The sequence below is a fragment of the Euprymna scolopes genome, chromosome 5, assembly GCF_053919585.1.
Source record: "Euprymna scolopes isolate OS-2025 chromosome 5, ASM5391958v1, whole genome shotgun sequence".
NCBI classification, from domain to species: domain Eukaryota; kingdom Metazoa; phylum Mollusca; class Cephalopoda; order Sepiida; family Sepiolidae; genus Euprymna; species Euprymna scolopes.
In genome coordinates this window covers 84,383,637-84,400,954 of record NC_136486.1, presented here as the reverse complement: position 1 = coordinate 84,400,954, position 17,318 = coordinate 84,383,637, and the positions used below count along the sequence as shown (strand labels likewise).

At 34.9% G+C, this 17,318-nt stretch overlaps 1 protein-coding gene across 2 annotated transcripts in view; it reads right to left on the bottom strand.

Moving 5' to 3' along the window:
- LOC145276908 (dynein axonemal assembly factor 4-like) overlaps positions 1-17,318 on the bottom strand; it is a 92,118-nt gene that overhangs the window by 44,293 nt on the left and 30,507 nt on the right. For both annotated transcript variants that reach the window (XR_013868050.1, XM_080128371.1), the window contains exons 4-5: positions 17,169-17,264; positions 509-581 (exon numbers count right to left, since the gene is read on the bottom strand). Coding sequence is in view for 1 of the 2 variants with exons in the window: in XM_080128371.1 (XP_079984497.1) it covers positions 509-581; positions 17,169-17,264 (169 nt within the window). In the remaining variant the exon portion in view is untranslated. The remainder of the gene's footprint in view (positions 1-508; positions 582-17,168; positions 17,265-17,318) is intronic.

Here is a 17,318-nt window from a genome sequence, read left to right as displayed (position 1 = left end):
AGGAAAATTGTAGATGGTAACTTTCATTAGTGAACTCGACACAAACAATTCTTCTAGCAAAAGAGGGATGTCATGACATGAGTTACCGTTTTTTGAACAGGAGTTACTTGCCCTTGAATAAAGCAGGTTCATGTGCTTTTTGGATGCATTCCTTGTAATCTACACATACCCTTATTTTGTCTCTCATGACTTTACTAACCAAAACTTTAACATTACTTACTTAGAATTTTGAGTACATTACCTCTGTAAGTGTTTCAGACCAGCCGCATGACTATCAATTTTTTACACATAATTCTTATCGAAGCATAGTTAGATAATTTTAATTAAAACTTTAAAAAGAAAGACAAAAAGATAATAGTTGATTAAATACATTTTTAAACATTTTGGTTATCTTTATGAAATTAACTTATGAATAATTTAATTACATTAAATTATTTTAATTATCATTATTGTTATTTCAATTTTTATTATTTTTATTAATAATTTTTTTTTAATTCTTAAAACTTACTTTGTTTTGTCAGTTTTTCCTTTTTAAATGAGTTGTCTTTTATTATTTGTTCTTTAATGGACTTTTGTACTTCCTGAAGAAGAAAAAAAAGAGTTAGATAAGCAAAATAAAAATAACAAATTTTATCTTTGAACTTTAGTTTGAAATATAACAAATATACTCCTGATCAAAAATTTAAGACCATTTGAAAATGTAGCTTTTTTTTTTTATAATCTTTTAGTTTGTAGTATTGGTACCTTTAAGTGGGAGGAGTTTAAAATCTATTCTTAAAAAAGGGTTTCTTTTTAAAAAAAATTTAAGTGGTCTTAAATTTTTGATTAGAAGTGTATGTAATAATGGAGATGAGAAATTATCAAGTTCAAAATTATTGTCATGTTTTGCGTGGCAAGTAGCCATTTAGAATTGGAAAAATGTTTATGCTCAGCTGTGATCTTTTGTAGGTGTTGGTGATTTTTATGCATGGAAATTGACTCAATTTAAAAGATGAGACAAGTCAACAGTGAGGCAGAGAGAAAAACGCAATAAATGTGAACAGATGAAAAGAAAATTTATACAAGCGGGAAAGCGCTTTTGGAAGTTGTGTTAGGATTGCTCCAGTGCTGTTTGAACAAGAATTCTTCTATAATTTTAAACCAGTATATTTTTCTTATTATGTTGGTTGGTTGGTTTTATTTTATGGCATATCAACCCTTTTCAGGTCATTTAATGCCAAATCCAGTTATTTTGAAGAAAACTTTTTTTAATAGAATATTTTTTTTTTCAAATCGGTTTCTATTTAACCCACAGTTGGGACCCTAACAGGTACCACCACTTCGGTTTAGAGTGGACCTGGGAGCAATGCCAATTAAAGGGTGGCTTCACACTCCCCAAAGTCTGCAAGCTGGGGCCTCACCATCGGATATAGTTTAAGGTCATATCCAGGACCTCTTATTATGTATTACAAAGAATCTTTTCAGTTTCTTAGAAAATATTAATATGTTTTTTTAGATTCAACTTATTTTATGCTTTAAATAGAAAAATTAACAAACTATATTTATTTAGATCATCATCAGAGATTAAGTTTTGCATTTGGACCGTGTTTGACAGGAGAAGATAAATAGGCAAGGCTATTCTTCCTCTTGTACACTCACATTTCAACCTTGAGTTACCTTTTTCCGCAGGTAGAAGAAATGTAAATATTAGCTCTGGCATGCACACGCAGTTGCTATAACAAAAATTCTTTGTTTGAGACCATGGCTGAGAGTTCTATGCTAATTATTGGAATTCTAATTATTTCATTGATTGATTCATATGAAAAGTGTCACCAAATTACATCTTTTCTTTGTCATAATAAAAAATAGTCAGAATTTGTATTCCTCCATGCTTTTTATCAAAATAAGCAATAGTAGCACATTTTTACTATGGAATCATCAAAATAAATTATTTATTAAATATTTGGCTGTTTATTGGTGCTTATTATCCTAAATATCCTCCAGATAAAGTGGGTATCTCCACTAGTATGATACAAGTAAAGAAGTTCTTGTATAAGACAATCTCCTAACTTTCAATCAAAAATAAAGAAAATCAAAATTTTTAATCTATAATCAAATAAAAACACTCAGATTATTTGTTGTATATCTACTATTATACTAACTGGGAGTTACTCAACGTTTGTTTCCGTAAGCCTTTTTTTCTATATATTTTCATAGCACAGAAGTAGATGCAGAAATATTATTTAGTTCAGGGATTGAGTTTTGTCTGAAAAAAAAAAATGTTTTAATTGTTCTAATTAACTATCACCAATTTCTCACTCTCTTAATTATCTATGTATATTTTCATTGAACCAATCTCTAATGTTTCTGTTGTGGGGGAATCACCCTCCAAATGGACTGTTCTATCCATTATATAAACTATAGACCTTTTGATCCCAGGTGTGGATTAAACACCAGAGCGACCCTCGCCTGCTCAGTGACGTTTACTACTCTTTTCCGTTGTAACCTTTTTACGTTGTTGTTCCAGTAATACATTGTTTAAACTCTATTCCGTTGTTCTGTTTTCTTTGTGGCTTATTTCAAGCCATAACACTGGCGACATTGGATTTGGAGAACTTACTCAGGTTTAAAAAGTGTTCTAATAAACTAAACACTGACGACATTGGATTCAAGGAGCATACTAAAATCGAAACCAGTAACGACATTGAAAAAAAATACTCACATTGAAATAATATTCTAAAAATACTAACGATGTCGGACTCAAATCTTATCAAGCCTAAGGAAGTGTCTAAAAAAAAAAAAGAAAAAGGTTCGTCGCGACTTAGAAAGGTAAATTTTTATACTTTTGGAAAAAGAATTCATCACTTGTGGTTTTCGCAGCTAAAATCAGGCGATATTTTTATTTCTCTGGAGAAAAATATACACTTGATTTTTTTTTTTCTTTAGACAATGAACTGTTTATATATTTATGTTTTTTTTTCTGTTCGTTTTATTGTCTGGAGGAAGAAATAAGAAAGAATAAAACGGTTTTGTAAAATTCAGCGAACATTTTGAAATTGCTAATGCTGACAAAGCAAAATGGACGAATTGAAAGTAGCGTTGGAACATTTGACCAAGTTGCATATTGATGCCGCAAATCGTCAGTCATGATTCGAGGAACAGCAAAAGGAATTGCAAAAACAGTTAGCGGAATGTCAAATATGAACCAAGGAACAGCAAAAGGAAACTCAAAAGCAGTTAGCCGAACGTCAATTACAAACAGAGGAGTTACTTACAGAAATTGTTAAAAATAATGCGAACGTGGAAAGCAATTCAGCATTTTCTCAGAATACAATATGGACCGCGATAGATAATTTTAAATAAGAAGAAGAGGAAAAATCATTCGCAGCGTATTTTCAACATTATGAAGATTTTTTTAATATTGACTGCAGCAACTGGTCTGATCAAAAGAAAACCAGACTTCTACTACGAAAATTTGAAAACGGCTGAGCATGTTAAATTCGTGGATTACATCTTGCCTTGGAAAACAGCATATTTATCTTTCACTGAGACGGTAAATTTGTTAACAGAATTTTCTCGCCGAAAACATCCATAAGCGTTGGAGATGTTTGAATGTGGTAAAAGACGATAATGACGATTTTGCCACCTACACAGCTGTAGTGAAGAAACACTGTGATGACTTTAAGTTGTCTGAACTAACAGCAGACAATTTTAAATGTCTTGTGTTTGCACAAGGGTTAACCTTGGGAAAAGATGTGGAAATCAGGCCCAGAGTCCTTACAAAATTAGAAATTGAACCGAACTTAACACTTCAAAAATTGACTGAGGATTGTCAAAAAGTAGAAATTATAAAAAAAGATGCAAGAAATATCGAAGCAGGCATCGCGGATATAAAAAAGTAACTAAGAAAAAAAACGTTGAAATGGCACACAGACACTAACCACTGAAACTCAGCAAAACTAAAAGCACCTAGCACTTGTTTCAGATGTGGTGAAATACATTGGGTAAGGGATTGCCCATTTTTAACAAAAAAATGCCATTTATGCAATAAGACTGGTCATAAAAGTTCGCACTGTAGGAAAACTCAGAATAGAAGCCATGTATATCAAACCAGAACTAAGAACGTTGTAGATGAAAATCTATGCAAATATGTTACGGTTAACATTTTCGGCAAGGCTATTAAATTCCAATTAGACAGTGGATCGGATCTTTCAATAATAAATCTCAAAACGTGGAAAATATTATGAAAGCTGACTGTTAAAAACTAACAGAACGGTGACAGCCGTTAATGGTACAAAAATTCATTTTGAAGGTGAATTAATTACAAACGTCACTTTATGGGGGAAAACATAAAAACTAAGATTGTATGTGCTAAAAGATAGTGAGAACCTGTTCGGTTCTGACAGCATGGAGGAGTTTCGTCTCTGGGATTTTCCTATATCCACATTCTGCAAGAAAATAAATACCCGCCCAGCAGAAACGGAGAAACTTATAACTTGTTTTAAAAAAGAATTCACAAACGTATTTACTCCTGGCCTGGGGAGATGTACAAAAATGGCCGTAGATTTTAAGTTGAAACCTGGCACACAACCGGTGTTTAAAAAGAAACGTAATGTCCCGTTCGCTTCCCTTCAGGAACTAGACAGATTAGAAATCATCGGTATAATGACTAAAATTGAATATAGTGAGTGGGCTGCTCCGGTAGTTTACATAAAGAAAAGGTCCGGGGAAATTCACGTTTGCGCCGACTTTGCGACCAGACTCAACGAGTCTTTAGAAGATTTTCACTATCCATTACCTAGTCCAGAAGAAGTGTTCACAAAATTAAATGGCGGCAAGTTTTTTTCTAAGATCGACCTAAGCGACGCTTACCTACAGATTCCGGTAAATGACCAAAGCACTAACCTCCTCCGTATTAACACTCATCGGGGGTTTGTACAGATACGAAAGACTCGCGTTTGGTATCAAGGTGGCACCCGCAATATTCCAGCAAGTAATGGATACTATGCTGTCTGCCTTGGATACTGCAATCGCATATCTTGATGACATTATCATAGTGAGAAAAAGCAGGGAGGAACATGAAAAACATATGAGACAAGTATTCAGTCGAATACACGATTATGGATTTAAGATCAAAGCAGATAAATGTGAGTTCTTTTTACAAATAATTAAATACCTGGGTCAAATAATCGATAAAGATGGCAGACGCCCAGACCCAGATAGGGCGACCACTATTAAAGAAATGCCGGCACCAGTAAACACAACTCAATTGCAGAGTTTTTTAGGTTTGGCAAATTATTACCAGGGGTTCATCCCAAATATGCACAAATTGTGCACACCACTTAATGAATTGCTGAAAAAGGATAAGGCTTGGGAGTGGACAGAAGATTGCCAGACATCATTTCAAGAAATAAAAAGAATCCTGACTTCAAAACTGTTCCTAGCGCATTTCAACCCACAGCTGGACATAATAGTAGCTAGTGACGCTAGTCAATATGGCGTCGGGGCGTGCATGCTACATCGAATGCCGGATGGCTCGAAACAGCCTATTGCTTTTGCATCGCGGACTCTCTTTCCAGCGGAAAAGAATTATTCTCAGATCGAGAAAGAGGCCCTAAGAATTATATTTGCAGTTTCAAAATTCCATCGGTTCTTGTACGGAAGACATTTTTTTCTACAAACCGACCATAAGCCGTTGATATCCATTTTTGGATCAAAAAAAGGACTTCCAACATTCACTGCGAACCGACTATTAAGATGGGGAACTATTCTGCTGAACTATAATTTTACAATTCAATTTCTTCCCTCAACTAGCCAATGCAGACGGTCTATCGAGACTGATTCCTGCCAAAATGGAACCGCTTGAACCGATAACATATAAACCTTGGCCTAAGGCTGAACAACAATGGTCGAGTATCCACATTGATTATGCGGGACCTGTGGAGGATTTTTACTACCTGATAGTAGTTGACTCTTACTCGAAATGGCCAGAGGTACTAAGATGCAAAAAACCGACCACGGCAACAAGGACAAATTTTTTATTGGAATTGTTTGCTCGGTTTGGGGTTTTAGACTGTCTGGTAAGCGACAACATTACACAGTTCACCTCGACAGAGTTCAGAGAATTCTGCGAGACATATAAAGTCAAGCATATTACGGCACGCCAGAAGCAATGGCCAGGCCGAACGTTTCATCGATACGGTTAAAGGGGCATTAAAAAGGCGTCCGGTACACCGACAGAAAAGGCCCTTAAGCAGTTTCTGCAGGTTTACAGAATCACAAGAAATCCAAACAAACCAGATGCAGGATCCCCAGCAGAAATCATGTTTGAACGGAAAATATAATCCGTATTTGATAAACTGCTATCCAAACACATAGTACACAACACAACCTCTACAATGCCAACGAAACGGTTTAACAGCGGAGATAACATGTATTTTAGACATTTTAGAAATGATGTTTATTTTTGGGAACAGGGCAGGATCTTACGAAGAATCAGCCATGTTACATACATCATTCAGGGCCCAAAGTTCCAACATAAGAGGCACCTGAACTAAATCAGGAAATGCTTCTACAAGGATCAAGAAGAACCACTGCAGGACGGCAGTGAGGCGACTAAAACTGTGTATGACTGTTTTGACATAGACCCTCCAAAAGGGATGTCAGAACTGAGACGCTCCAGCAGAAAAAGGAAGCGCACAGACCCCTTGGTGGTCTGCTCCAAAAGGAAGAAATACTGATTTTTACAACCGCAGAAATCAGCTTGGGAGGGGGGAGGGTGTTGTGGGGGAATCACCCTCTTAATGGACTGTTCTATCCATTATATAAACTATAAACCTTTTGATCCCAGGTGTGGATTAAACACCAGAGCGACCCTCGCCTGCTCGGTGACGTTTCCTACTCTTTTCAGTTGTAACCTTTTTACGTTGTTGTTCAAGTAATACATTGTTTAAACTCTATTCCGTTGTTCTGTTTTCTTTGTGGCTTATTACAAGCCATAACAGTTTCTTAATGTCTCTGTGAGCATTTAAAGAAATAGAGACTTATGTTTTTCAGTGGTGCTATCTAATTTACATAGTTGGTCTCTTCAGACCATAGAGAAAGTATGTCTCGTTTTGAAAGTGTCATCAACTAATTTACTTACACATATTTGTACACACAACAAACATGTATACAAATTAGATTCTAAAATCATGTCTCTTTTATAAGAATGATAAAGAATAATAATATTTTTATATAATAATAATAATAATAATAATAATAATAATAATAATAATAATAATAATAACTAGCAGGACCTGTGGAAATTCCACAGGGGACTCAATTATATGTAATATATTGATGTTGGCATTCTGTAGATGTTCAGTGTAAATGGAGATGGTCTGATATTATTGTAGCTTTTTAGTTAAAACTGTAAAAGTATTTATCTAAGCTAGCAGAAACGCCCGGCAAAGCCCGGTTATAAAGTATGCTTAAATATGATACTTTAATTCTTGCAAATTTCGTATATATTATTATAGAGTTAATGTTCTATCAATTTTTATCTATATAATTATAAAACTCAAATGACCTTGTAGCAGGTGTTGTAACCCAACATCTGGTTTACGACTCCAGTTGCGCATGCGTACATAAACAAATAATCAACATGACAATAAAACATATTGTTTTACTGTGTATGTTTTCAGCGTCCCAATTGTTTTTTTTATTTGTGTTTAAATTATCCAAATAAACAATTGTTAATACTTTCAACATTTTTTTTAAATTGGTCATTTCCGTATTACGTTTAAGTTATTTTAACGCAATTTTCTTACAAACAAGTCTACTTTAACCCGTTGACAACCATAAGAGCATTTTACAACTGTGATTTATTCACCGCCTTAATTTTTTAAAAATTTATTCTCCATTTTTTAATACACCTTTCTTAAAAAACATTCATACATTTTCTTCTACACTACCAACATAAATAAATAACCTCAAAAATATGTTTTTTTATTTGTGTTACAAATAAATAATCAACATGGCAATAAAACGTATTGTTTTACTGTGTATGTTTTCAGTGTTCCAATTGTTTTTTTTTTTGTGTTTAAATTAAAAGATATATCAAAATTTGAATTTAACTTTAAGTATTATGGTATCTGTTCAGTGCACATTTACCTATAAGTATGGCAAACCACTAATTCAATGGCTGTAAGTTTTCTTGTTTTTTTTTTTCAAAAATAAACAATTATAAACAGAACGACTCATCAAAATCTATCTATATTCTTTTTTCATTTTAATATACTTTCATTGAAATGTTTCTGTTATGGCACAAAAAAACTATTTTCTTTACATCACAAGTGTCACGCTCATACATAAATTCCATAGCTAATATAACATACTGACCCAACGGGTCATGGGTAGTCTAGTATATTATAAAGTTGCAATTTTAAAATAAAAAATATATCCATATGACTTGGGTGCATTAGCTTCAATCGAAACCGAAATAAAAACTTATAATATATATATATAAATTATAATATATATATATATAAATATAAATATATATATAATATATATATATATAAATCTTTAATCTGCGTAGAAGTTTTTGATTTTCTAGAAAAGGTTAAAAATCGACCTCCCCTAATATATATATATATATATATATATATATATATATAACTTGAGTTCCTTCAGCCATAATGGAAATTGAAACCAAAACTTATGAAGAATTCTTGATAAAATTATTTATAAAAAAAATATATATGATTTAAATGCTACCAGCTATATTCGAAGCCGAAACCAAAACTTCTGAAGAATTATTGGTAAAATTATTTATAACAAAAATTAGGAGAACATAACAATTAAATGACCCAGATGTAAGTGTGACACACAAAAGAACACACACACTTTTGTGTTAATATATAGATAATAATAATAATAATAATAATAAGAAGAAGAAGAAGAAGAAATAATAATAATAATAATAATAATAATAATAATAATAATAATAATAATAATCCTCTTCCAAAGAGACTTTCTGTCATAATTACTGTTCATAATAACCATGATGCCTCTTAACAACATACTAAGGAAATGTTAGACTGAATATAAATTTACTAATACATAATAAAGAATAGACAACCTCATGTGTATGGACTACCTGAATAAAAAAAAGTATTAGAAATGCTGATAAACAGTCAGGACATACAAATGGAATTCAGAATGGAAATGTGCACACTACTAGAGATGAGAGAGGGGAAAACTAGAAGTAGTGAAGGGCATAAAACCACCCAACCAAGAAGAGATGAGGATACTAAGCTAAAATGACACCTACAAATAATTGGAAGCTCTGGAAGCAGACAACATCAAATCAACAGAAATGAAAGAGAAAATTAGAAAAGAATAACCAAGAACAAAATACTCCTAGAAACTAAATTATATAATTATGCAACCTAATAAAAACAATAAACATCTTGGCAATATCACTAGTAAGATACTCTGGTGGACTATACATAGGTTGGACCAAAAAAGAACTGAGTAATCTAAACTAGAATACTGGGAAACTAATAACCATGTACAATGCATTAGACTTAAAGGATGATACTGACCAACTCTACATGAAAAGAAAATACAGAGAAAGAGGATTGATTAATATAAAAGACTGTATGTATGTCACAAAAAGAATTAGAAAAATACATTGTGTAAAACACTGAAAGGCTAATCAGCGCAAAAAGAGATACTACAAAAATTAGGAATACAGAGAACAGAGAGACAAGAGAGGAGACAAAAACAGAAAAATAGAAAGAAAAACAGGTACATGGATGATGTATAAAAATGGCAAGACCAGAGACTCACAAAAAGACTTGAGCTACTGAAAGAACACCTAAACAGAGAAACTGAGTCACTACTAATAGCTACACAAAACAATGTGATCAAAATTAAACATATGAAAGCTTTGATTGACAAAAACTAAGAAAATAGCAAATGTAGACTCTGTGGACAAAGAAACAAAATGGGAAACCACATAATAAGTGAATGCAGTAAACTTTCCCCCAAACAATATTAGACAGACACAACAAAGTGAGGAATGGAACTATGCAAACAATTGCATTTTGAACACTCAAACAAATGATTTAAACATAAATCGGTCAAAGTATTGGAAAACAAAAATCATAAAATCCTCTGGGACAAACAGATACAAACAGTTAAATAGATCCATGCAAGGAGGCTGGGTGTTATAATGACAAGAAGGAAGACACCTTACCAAATTATAGATCTTTCCACCCCAGCAGACCACAGAAGAAAGAAAAACGTGACAAATACTCCTCCTAATCTTCCCTTCCTCTTCCATTATATTGTCTTATTTCCAGGGTCAGAGATCTAACATGGAAGCCTGCAATCTCATTTTCCACTCATGAGGATTGATTCCATTCAAATTCCACTGCCTAAGATCCTTATCATTTCATTTTCTTATTCAAGAGTCATTCCTCATAGTTTGGCCAGAGGAAAATAATCAACATGATCAAGTGTTCATCAAGCTCTAGTATATTCAGCCTCATCAACAAATTATCAGAACTGATATGCCAGGTGTGATATGATCTGAAACTGCATATCAAGCATATAAATTATCTATTCTGAATCAACCGGTTTCTGAAGATGTTTTAGCCTGACTTTTAGCCTACACCCTTTCTTTTTTCAACTACTTGTTGTTAACAAAATAAAAATCTATCTTCAATTATTAACTAGGATTTTATTTTGGATTATCTTTAAGGAGAATGGAGAATCTTACTCTCCTCCATTTCTCAAAATTCTGCATTATATTTAGCTAATCTAAAATTCTGGCAGCAGCAGAATTTCATTTACATTCTCTTCTACATTCCATACCTTAAGTGAACCAATTAAACATCTCTTTTTTCTTTGGGGTTTTAGTTAACCCTCAAGTCATCTCTCTGTCAATCATTCCAGATAAGCAATTGCACCTGATAATGCATATTTATGTTTCAATTCAAAATGTCTGCCAAGAAATATGCAACACATGAACAAGTTTTTTTTAATTTCTTTTTATAAAGCTTCTCTTCTTGTGAATAAAATTGACGAATTTGTTTAGGCAAAAATCTAAGCTCAAAAAAGCATTTAAAAATAAAATTTAAAACCTTATATTCATAATAATATGTCTATATAATAATAATAATAATAATAATAATAATAATAATAATAATAATTGTTGTTGTTGTTGTTGTTGTGGAGGAAAGGGTTATAAAGACTTGAATGAAGATGGGTATATATGCTGATGACACTACACTCTATAACAAGCATGACAGGAAAACAAGTGAACACATATCTAAAGAAATGGCAAAAACACTAGAGGATGACCTCCAATCTGTAGTGGAATGGGGACATAAATGGATGGTCAAATGGATGGTCACATTTAATGCTGCCAAGACTAAACTGGTTTCCTTCAATGATTACAAGAAACCTTCTCTGCCACCAATAGCAATAGCCAGTGACTCCCTGTCTGAGAGTACATCTTTCAAACCGCTTGGCCTAATGTTCACAGGAAACATGAGTTGAAACGATTATATTGAAAACATTGCCAGGGCTGCTGCGAAAAAGGTAGGCTCTCTCTACCGTGCTAGAAAACTACTGACACCTGAAAGTATCCTGTACCTCTATAAGGCCACCATTCGCCCATGTATGGAATATTGTTGTCACATTTGGGCTGGTGCATCTGCTACTAGTCTCTCGCTCCTAGACAAGGTTCAAAAAAGAGTCGCCAATCTGATAGGCCCTGAACTGGCATCCAAGCTTCAGCCTCTGTCCCATCGACGAAACGTTGCATCCCTCTGCCTGTTCTACAAGTATTTTAATGGTGAATGCTCTGACGAACTGTAGACACTTGTGCCCCCACGACGTAGACACCCTCGACAAACCCAACAGGCAGCTAAATCCCACCCCCACACAGTAGAGATCCCTAGATGTAAAAGATCTTTCTACTCCAGTAGTTTCTTCCCCAGAACCGCTAGACTCTGGAATCCCATTCCAGGTTCCTGCTTCCCTAACTGTACTGACATGCAGAAGTTCAAGTGCAACGTGAACCGACATCTTGCTGCCCAAATCCCAACATAGTGCCCCTGTAGTTGCTGCCCCTGATAGTAGCCCAAAGTGGCAATGTGCCTTGTTTGGGGTGAAAATGTAAAAAAAAAAAATTAAAAAAAAGGCTTAGGTAGAAAAGAATATATTGCACACGAAAGTGAATACCCAGAAAAATTGTATTTCATAATTGTGCAGTTAGACAGTCTGTAGTCTCACATTGGTCATGATAATTTATCACAAGAGTATAAGACTCAGAGTTTTTATAGTGATTAGAAGAGTCCATTATGAGTGAATGGGTAAGTCCCCATAACACCCCACTTCCAAGCCTTTACTCTACAAGAGGTACTAGTACTTTTTCCTTTTTGGATCGATAGTTAAAGGATCCATGAACTTCCTTTTCCTTCCTGATCAGTGGTGTTCTGGAGCTGCTTGGGGTGGTTCGATGTTGAAGGTGTCACATATCATCTCAATGGCCTCTTCTTCTTTTTGAGGTAGGATCATCCAACAGACATTTTCTTATTTGATTAAGGTGTCTTTTATCCATGAATTTAAGACTTTGAATGATGTACACCATATTTATGATTCTTTTGTCTACTGTGCCCAGTACCTAGAAAGGTGTGTTGTTTTTTTAATTTTTGTAGAAAATTTTTCTCCTGAGTCATAGCGTTTCTTGGGTACAATAGACGTCCTTCTCAATTTTGTTTGCTTTAGCAACAGTTTTTCAAATATGGGTCTTATTTTTCACAGGAACTAAGACTTTGCTGAGTATACTGCTGATGGTGTATTATGGTTAGGTATGATCCTATAGATCTGTAGAAACTGTTGCAGTGCTGTTTCTGTAGGTGTGCTACATGCTTTTTTGAATGCTCATTTTAAAGTGTCGACGATGTGTCCTTCCTGGCTGTTTGATTAATGGTGATACAGGGGAGTTGTGACACGTTTAATTTGGAAAGTCTCACAGAATTCCTTGAACATAAACATTCCGTGGACATAAATTGAGTCATGTTTTCACTTACAGTCAATAACTCCAAACCAGGCAAATAATTAATGGAGGAAATTAATAACTACCCTCTTATATCTGAGCACTCCACACCATATTATGTAGCTGTCCACCACAATTATGTAGTGATCCTGCAAAATCTATGTGAACTCTATACCAAAATTGTTCTGTTTTGGGCCATGACTTAAAAGTGATGGTGGGTGCCTTTGCTGTCAAAGCACAATCCTTACATGAGTTGATATGTTTTTTATGTCTTTATCCATCTTCAGCCAGTATATGTAACTATGCATGGGGCGCTTCATTCTGTTTATTCCCGAGTGAAATCTTTCACTATTATTTTTTGTAATGCTTTTGATATGACAACCCTCTCACTGTATTGGGCATCATCATACAGAAAAAAAAAACTGTATTTGTTAGTCTTTATTTTGTTTTGTAGCACTAATAAATTCATCTCTTTGTGCATCACGTTTAATTGCATGTAGTGTGACCAGAAAATCTCTGATAGTATTGAAGATTATGGTTTTAATTCAACTACTGGCATGTAAAAAAGCAATTACTGAGTCCTCAAGAGGTTCACTCTGTTAAAGTTGGATTTAGCGAACTTGGTGGCCTTCTTTCATATATTTACTTATGTCCCTTGTCTTAAGTGGATGGTATTTATTTGCTTCCCCACTGAGCAAATTAGGCACAAGGCCGTTTTTTAATGTGGAGAGAGAGGGAGGGGGGAGGGAAAGAGGGATCCTGCTCCCGAGAGGTGGGAAATGGGAGCTGGATAGTAACTGTGGTCGTAGGGTGATCCCTACCTTGACCAAGTTCAGATATGTGGGATTACCCCCACATATGGTCTTTGCTAGTCATGGCTAGTCTTTGCTTGCAGCATCTGCCGGAACAGATGGTATTTATTTGCTCCCCCACCGAGCAAATTAGGCACAAGGCGGATTTTTAATGTGAGGAGTGAAGGGAGGGGGAAGGGAAAAAGGGGATCAGCTCCCGAGAGGTGGGAAATGGCAGCTGGTTAATGGTCAGGCATGTGGGGTTGCCCCCACATGTGGTCTTTGATAGTCATAGCTTGCAGTATCTGCCGGAACAGATGGTATTTATTTGCTCCCCCACCGAGCAAATTAGGCACAAGGCCGATTTTTAATGTGAGGAGTGAAGGGGAAATGGGGACCAACTCCCCGGGGAGTAGGGGAGCTGGATAGTGACAATTGGTATGAAGGGTTGCCCCTACATTGACCAAGGTCTTATATGTGGGGTTTCCCCCACATATGGTCTTTGCTTGCAGTATCTGCCGGAACAGATGGTATTTATTTGCTCCTCCACCGAGCAAATTAGGCACAAGGCCGATTTTTAATGTGAGGAGTGAAGGGAGGGGGAAGGGAAAAAGGTGACCAGCTCCCGAGAGGTAGGAAATGGGAGCTGGTTAATGGTCAGGCATGTGGGGTTGCCCCCACATCCGGTCTTTGCTAGTCATAGCTAGTCATAGCTTGCAGCATCTGCCGGAACAGATGGTATTTATTTGCTCCCCCACTGAGCAAATTAGGCACAAGGCCGTTTTTAATGTGAGGTAAAAACCAGCTCCCCTAAAAGGGGTCACTCTGGTTACCAAAAATAATAATTGTCCCAGTATAGAGGGTTTCCCCTCCATTGACTGGTACAAATTATCTTAAGTGCAGTATCTGCCGGAACAGATGGTATTTATTTGCTCCCCCACCGAGCAAATTAGGCACAAGGCCAATTTTTAATGTGAGGAGTGAAGGGAGGGGGAAGGGAAAAAGGGGACCAGCTCCCGAGAGGTGGGAAATGGGAGCTGGTTAAAGGTCAGGCATGTGGGGCCGCCCCCACAGCTGGTCTTTGCCAGTCATAGCCAGTTCTAGCCAGTCATAGCTTGCAGTATCTGCCGGAACAGATACTACACTTTGATCTTGTCCCCCGTGCCACGGAGGGCGGGGGCTCCCCTTGTCTTAAGTGGATATTCAATATGGCGTCCGGCCAACAGTACTACATGTTTATCCTACATCATGGGAAGTACTAAGTGAACTAATATTGGTAGCAGAGTGTAATTTTTTTGTGTGACAGATATTATAGCTGTTCAACTTATGTTGAAACATAATTGAAAAAAAGATGGTGCCATTTATGAAATAGCCATTTATCTTGAGAGAAGAAATGTATGCCAAGTGGAAGCAAAACATAAATATATGGTCTATCTTCACGGATTTATCTAAGGAAAAACAGGGCCCAGCAGTATTTTTGTTATTGCCAAAAAACATACGAGAATGAATTCAACACTTAGACACCACAGATATCGGCTGAACTGACGGATTTAAAATAAGTATGAACGAGTTGGACAAGATATACTTAAGGGACGAAAACATGATGGCATACATGTCATTCAAGGAATTTTACTCTTACAAAAGAACTGACGGAATAAACATAAACGACTTTTTGGTGCATTATGAATTCTTGTACCAGAAATTACATAAATACAGAATTTCTCTGTCGGAAAGAGTCCAAGCATTTTTCGTTTTAAATGTAACGAATGTATTGGAAGAAAACGAAAAATTAGCGAGGACAACATGTGGAAGTTTAACTTATGCAGCAATGAAAACTACTTAAAAAAAGTGCTTTCTGATATTTTTTTATTGGAATGCGTTATCAAGAAAGAAATTGAAACTCTTAATTTCAATTGGAACAGAAGTAAAAGGGAACAAAAATTCTATTGAGGAAACAAAACAAAATCAACGGACACACAATGCATTGTTTGAAATGTGGTTCTAATCTTGCCAGAGATTGTACTCGTTTTAGTCCTAGAAATATTAACACTGTTATGGATTCAAACTATGTACACCTCTCATTAATTAATTCCGAGTCCTGTTATTGAACATTGATAAATGATTCTAATATAAAAATGTCCAATCTTGTAAAAGAGACACTATTGACAGTGTTGATTCTGCCTGTTCTCGAACTATTACTGGAGAACATTGGTTTAATGTATTTTTTGGTACATTAAATGACCGAGATAAGTGGTTAGTGAAAACAACAGAACATTTTGTTTTGGTGATAGAGAGGAGGTAAAGGCAATTAAATTTCTTGTAACTATAGGAGCTGTAAAAGGTGTCAGAGTATACGTAGAGGCTGACATTGTCAAAAATGTGTTACTAAATCATAAATCAATGAAAACTGCTGGCACGATACTAGATTTTAAAAGAGACAGCTATAAGATTTTAAAATTGCAAAAGACAACTTCTGGACATTTAGTCTTCCATTTACAAATATGGTTTTGCAGGCTGAAAAGTCACCAAACTGTGTGTTACATTGTGAACCTTTAAAAAATGTTCTAGAATGGAGAAAAGAATGAAGGCTAAGAAATTACATACACAGTTTGCTCATGCATCAAAAGAGAAATTGGTATCATTGGTGAGAAGTAGTAGGACCTTTCATGATAAGGAGTTTCTGGCTTTTATTAAGGATGTCTGTAATGTGTGTTCAGTTTGTTTAAGGCTTAGAAGACCCCCTCCCCTCTTTATCCGGTGGTGGGATTGGCTCTTGAAAACCGGTTTAATGACACTGTATGTATGGACTTAAAAGACACAACCAATGCTGGATTTTACACCTAATTGATGCATCCACTAAGAACTCTGCTGTCAAGCTGATTAAAACCAAGAAGATTGAAGAAATTATTCGCAACATATTTTTAATGTGGATAGCTAATTTTGAAGTTTGAATACGATTCTTGAGTGATAGTGGGGCAGATTCCAGATAACAACACCAGTTACTATTAATGAGTAATAAATGATGATGACCTATGTGAGAACTCCTAGTGAGCCGACAATAATAATATCATAATATCATAATAATAATAATAATAATAATAATAATAAGAAGAAGAAGAAGAAGAAGAAGAAGAAGAAGAAGAAGAATGTATATTATTACAAAAATACTACCTTTCAATGTTGAAAAAATTTAATGTTTATTTTTAAAGGAATTCATTGAAAGGTACAACTAATAAAATATTGCATATCATAAACTACATAACATGAATATAGGTTAAATTTTTCTAACTAGAAATACAATTTAAGTAATAAAATAAAATTATATATGATAAATTACAAACTTGCTGTTTTTCTTTCCACTTTTGCAATTCTTCCATTGCATGTTGTTTCTCCAGATCTTTTATATCTTGTATTCTTTTCTTTTCTTCGTCTTCAATCTACGTAAAATATAAATAAATAATTCTATAATTAGATTTACTATTGAGATATTT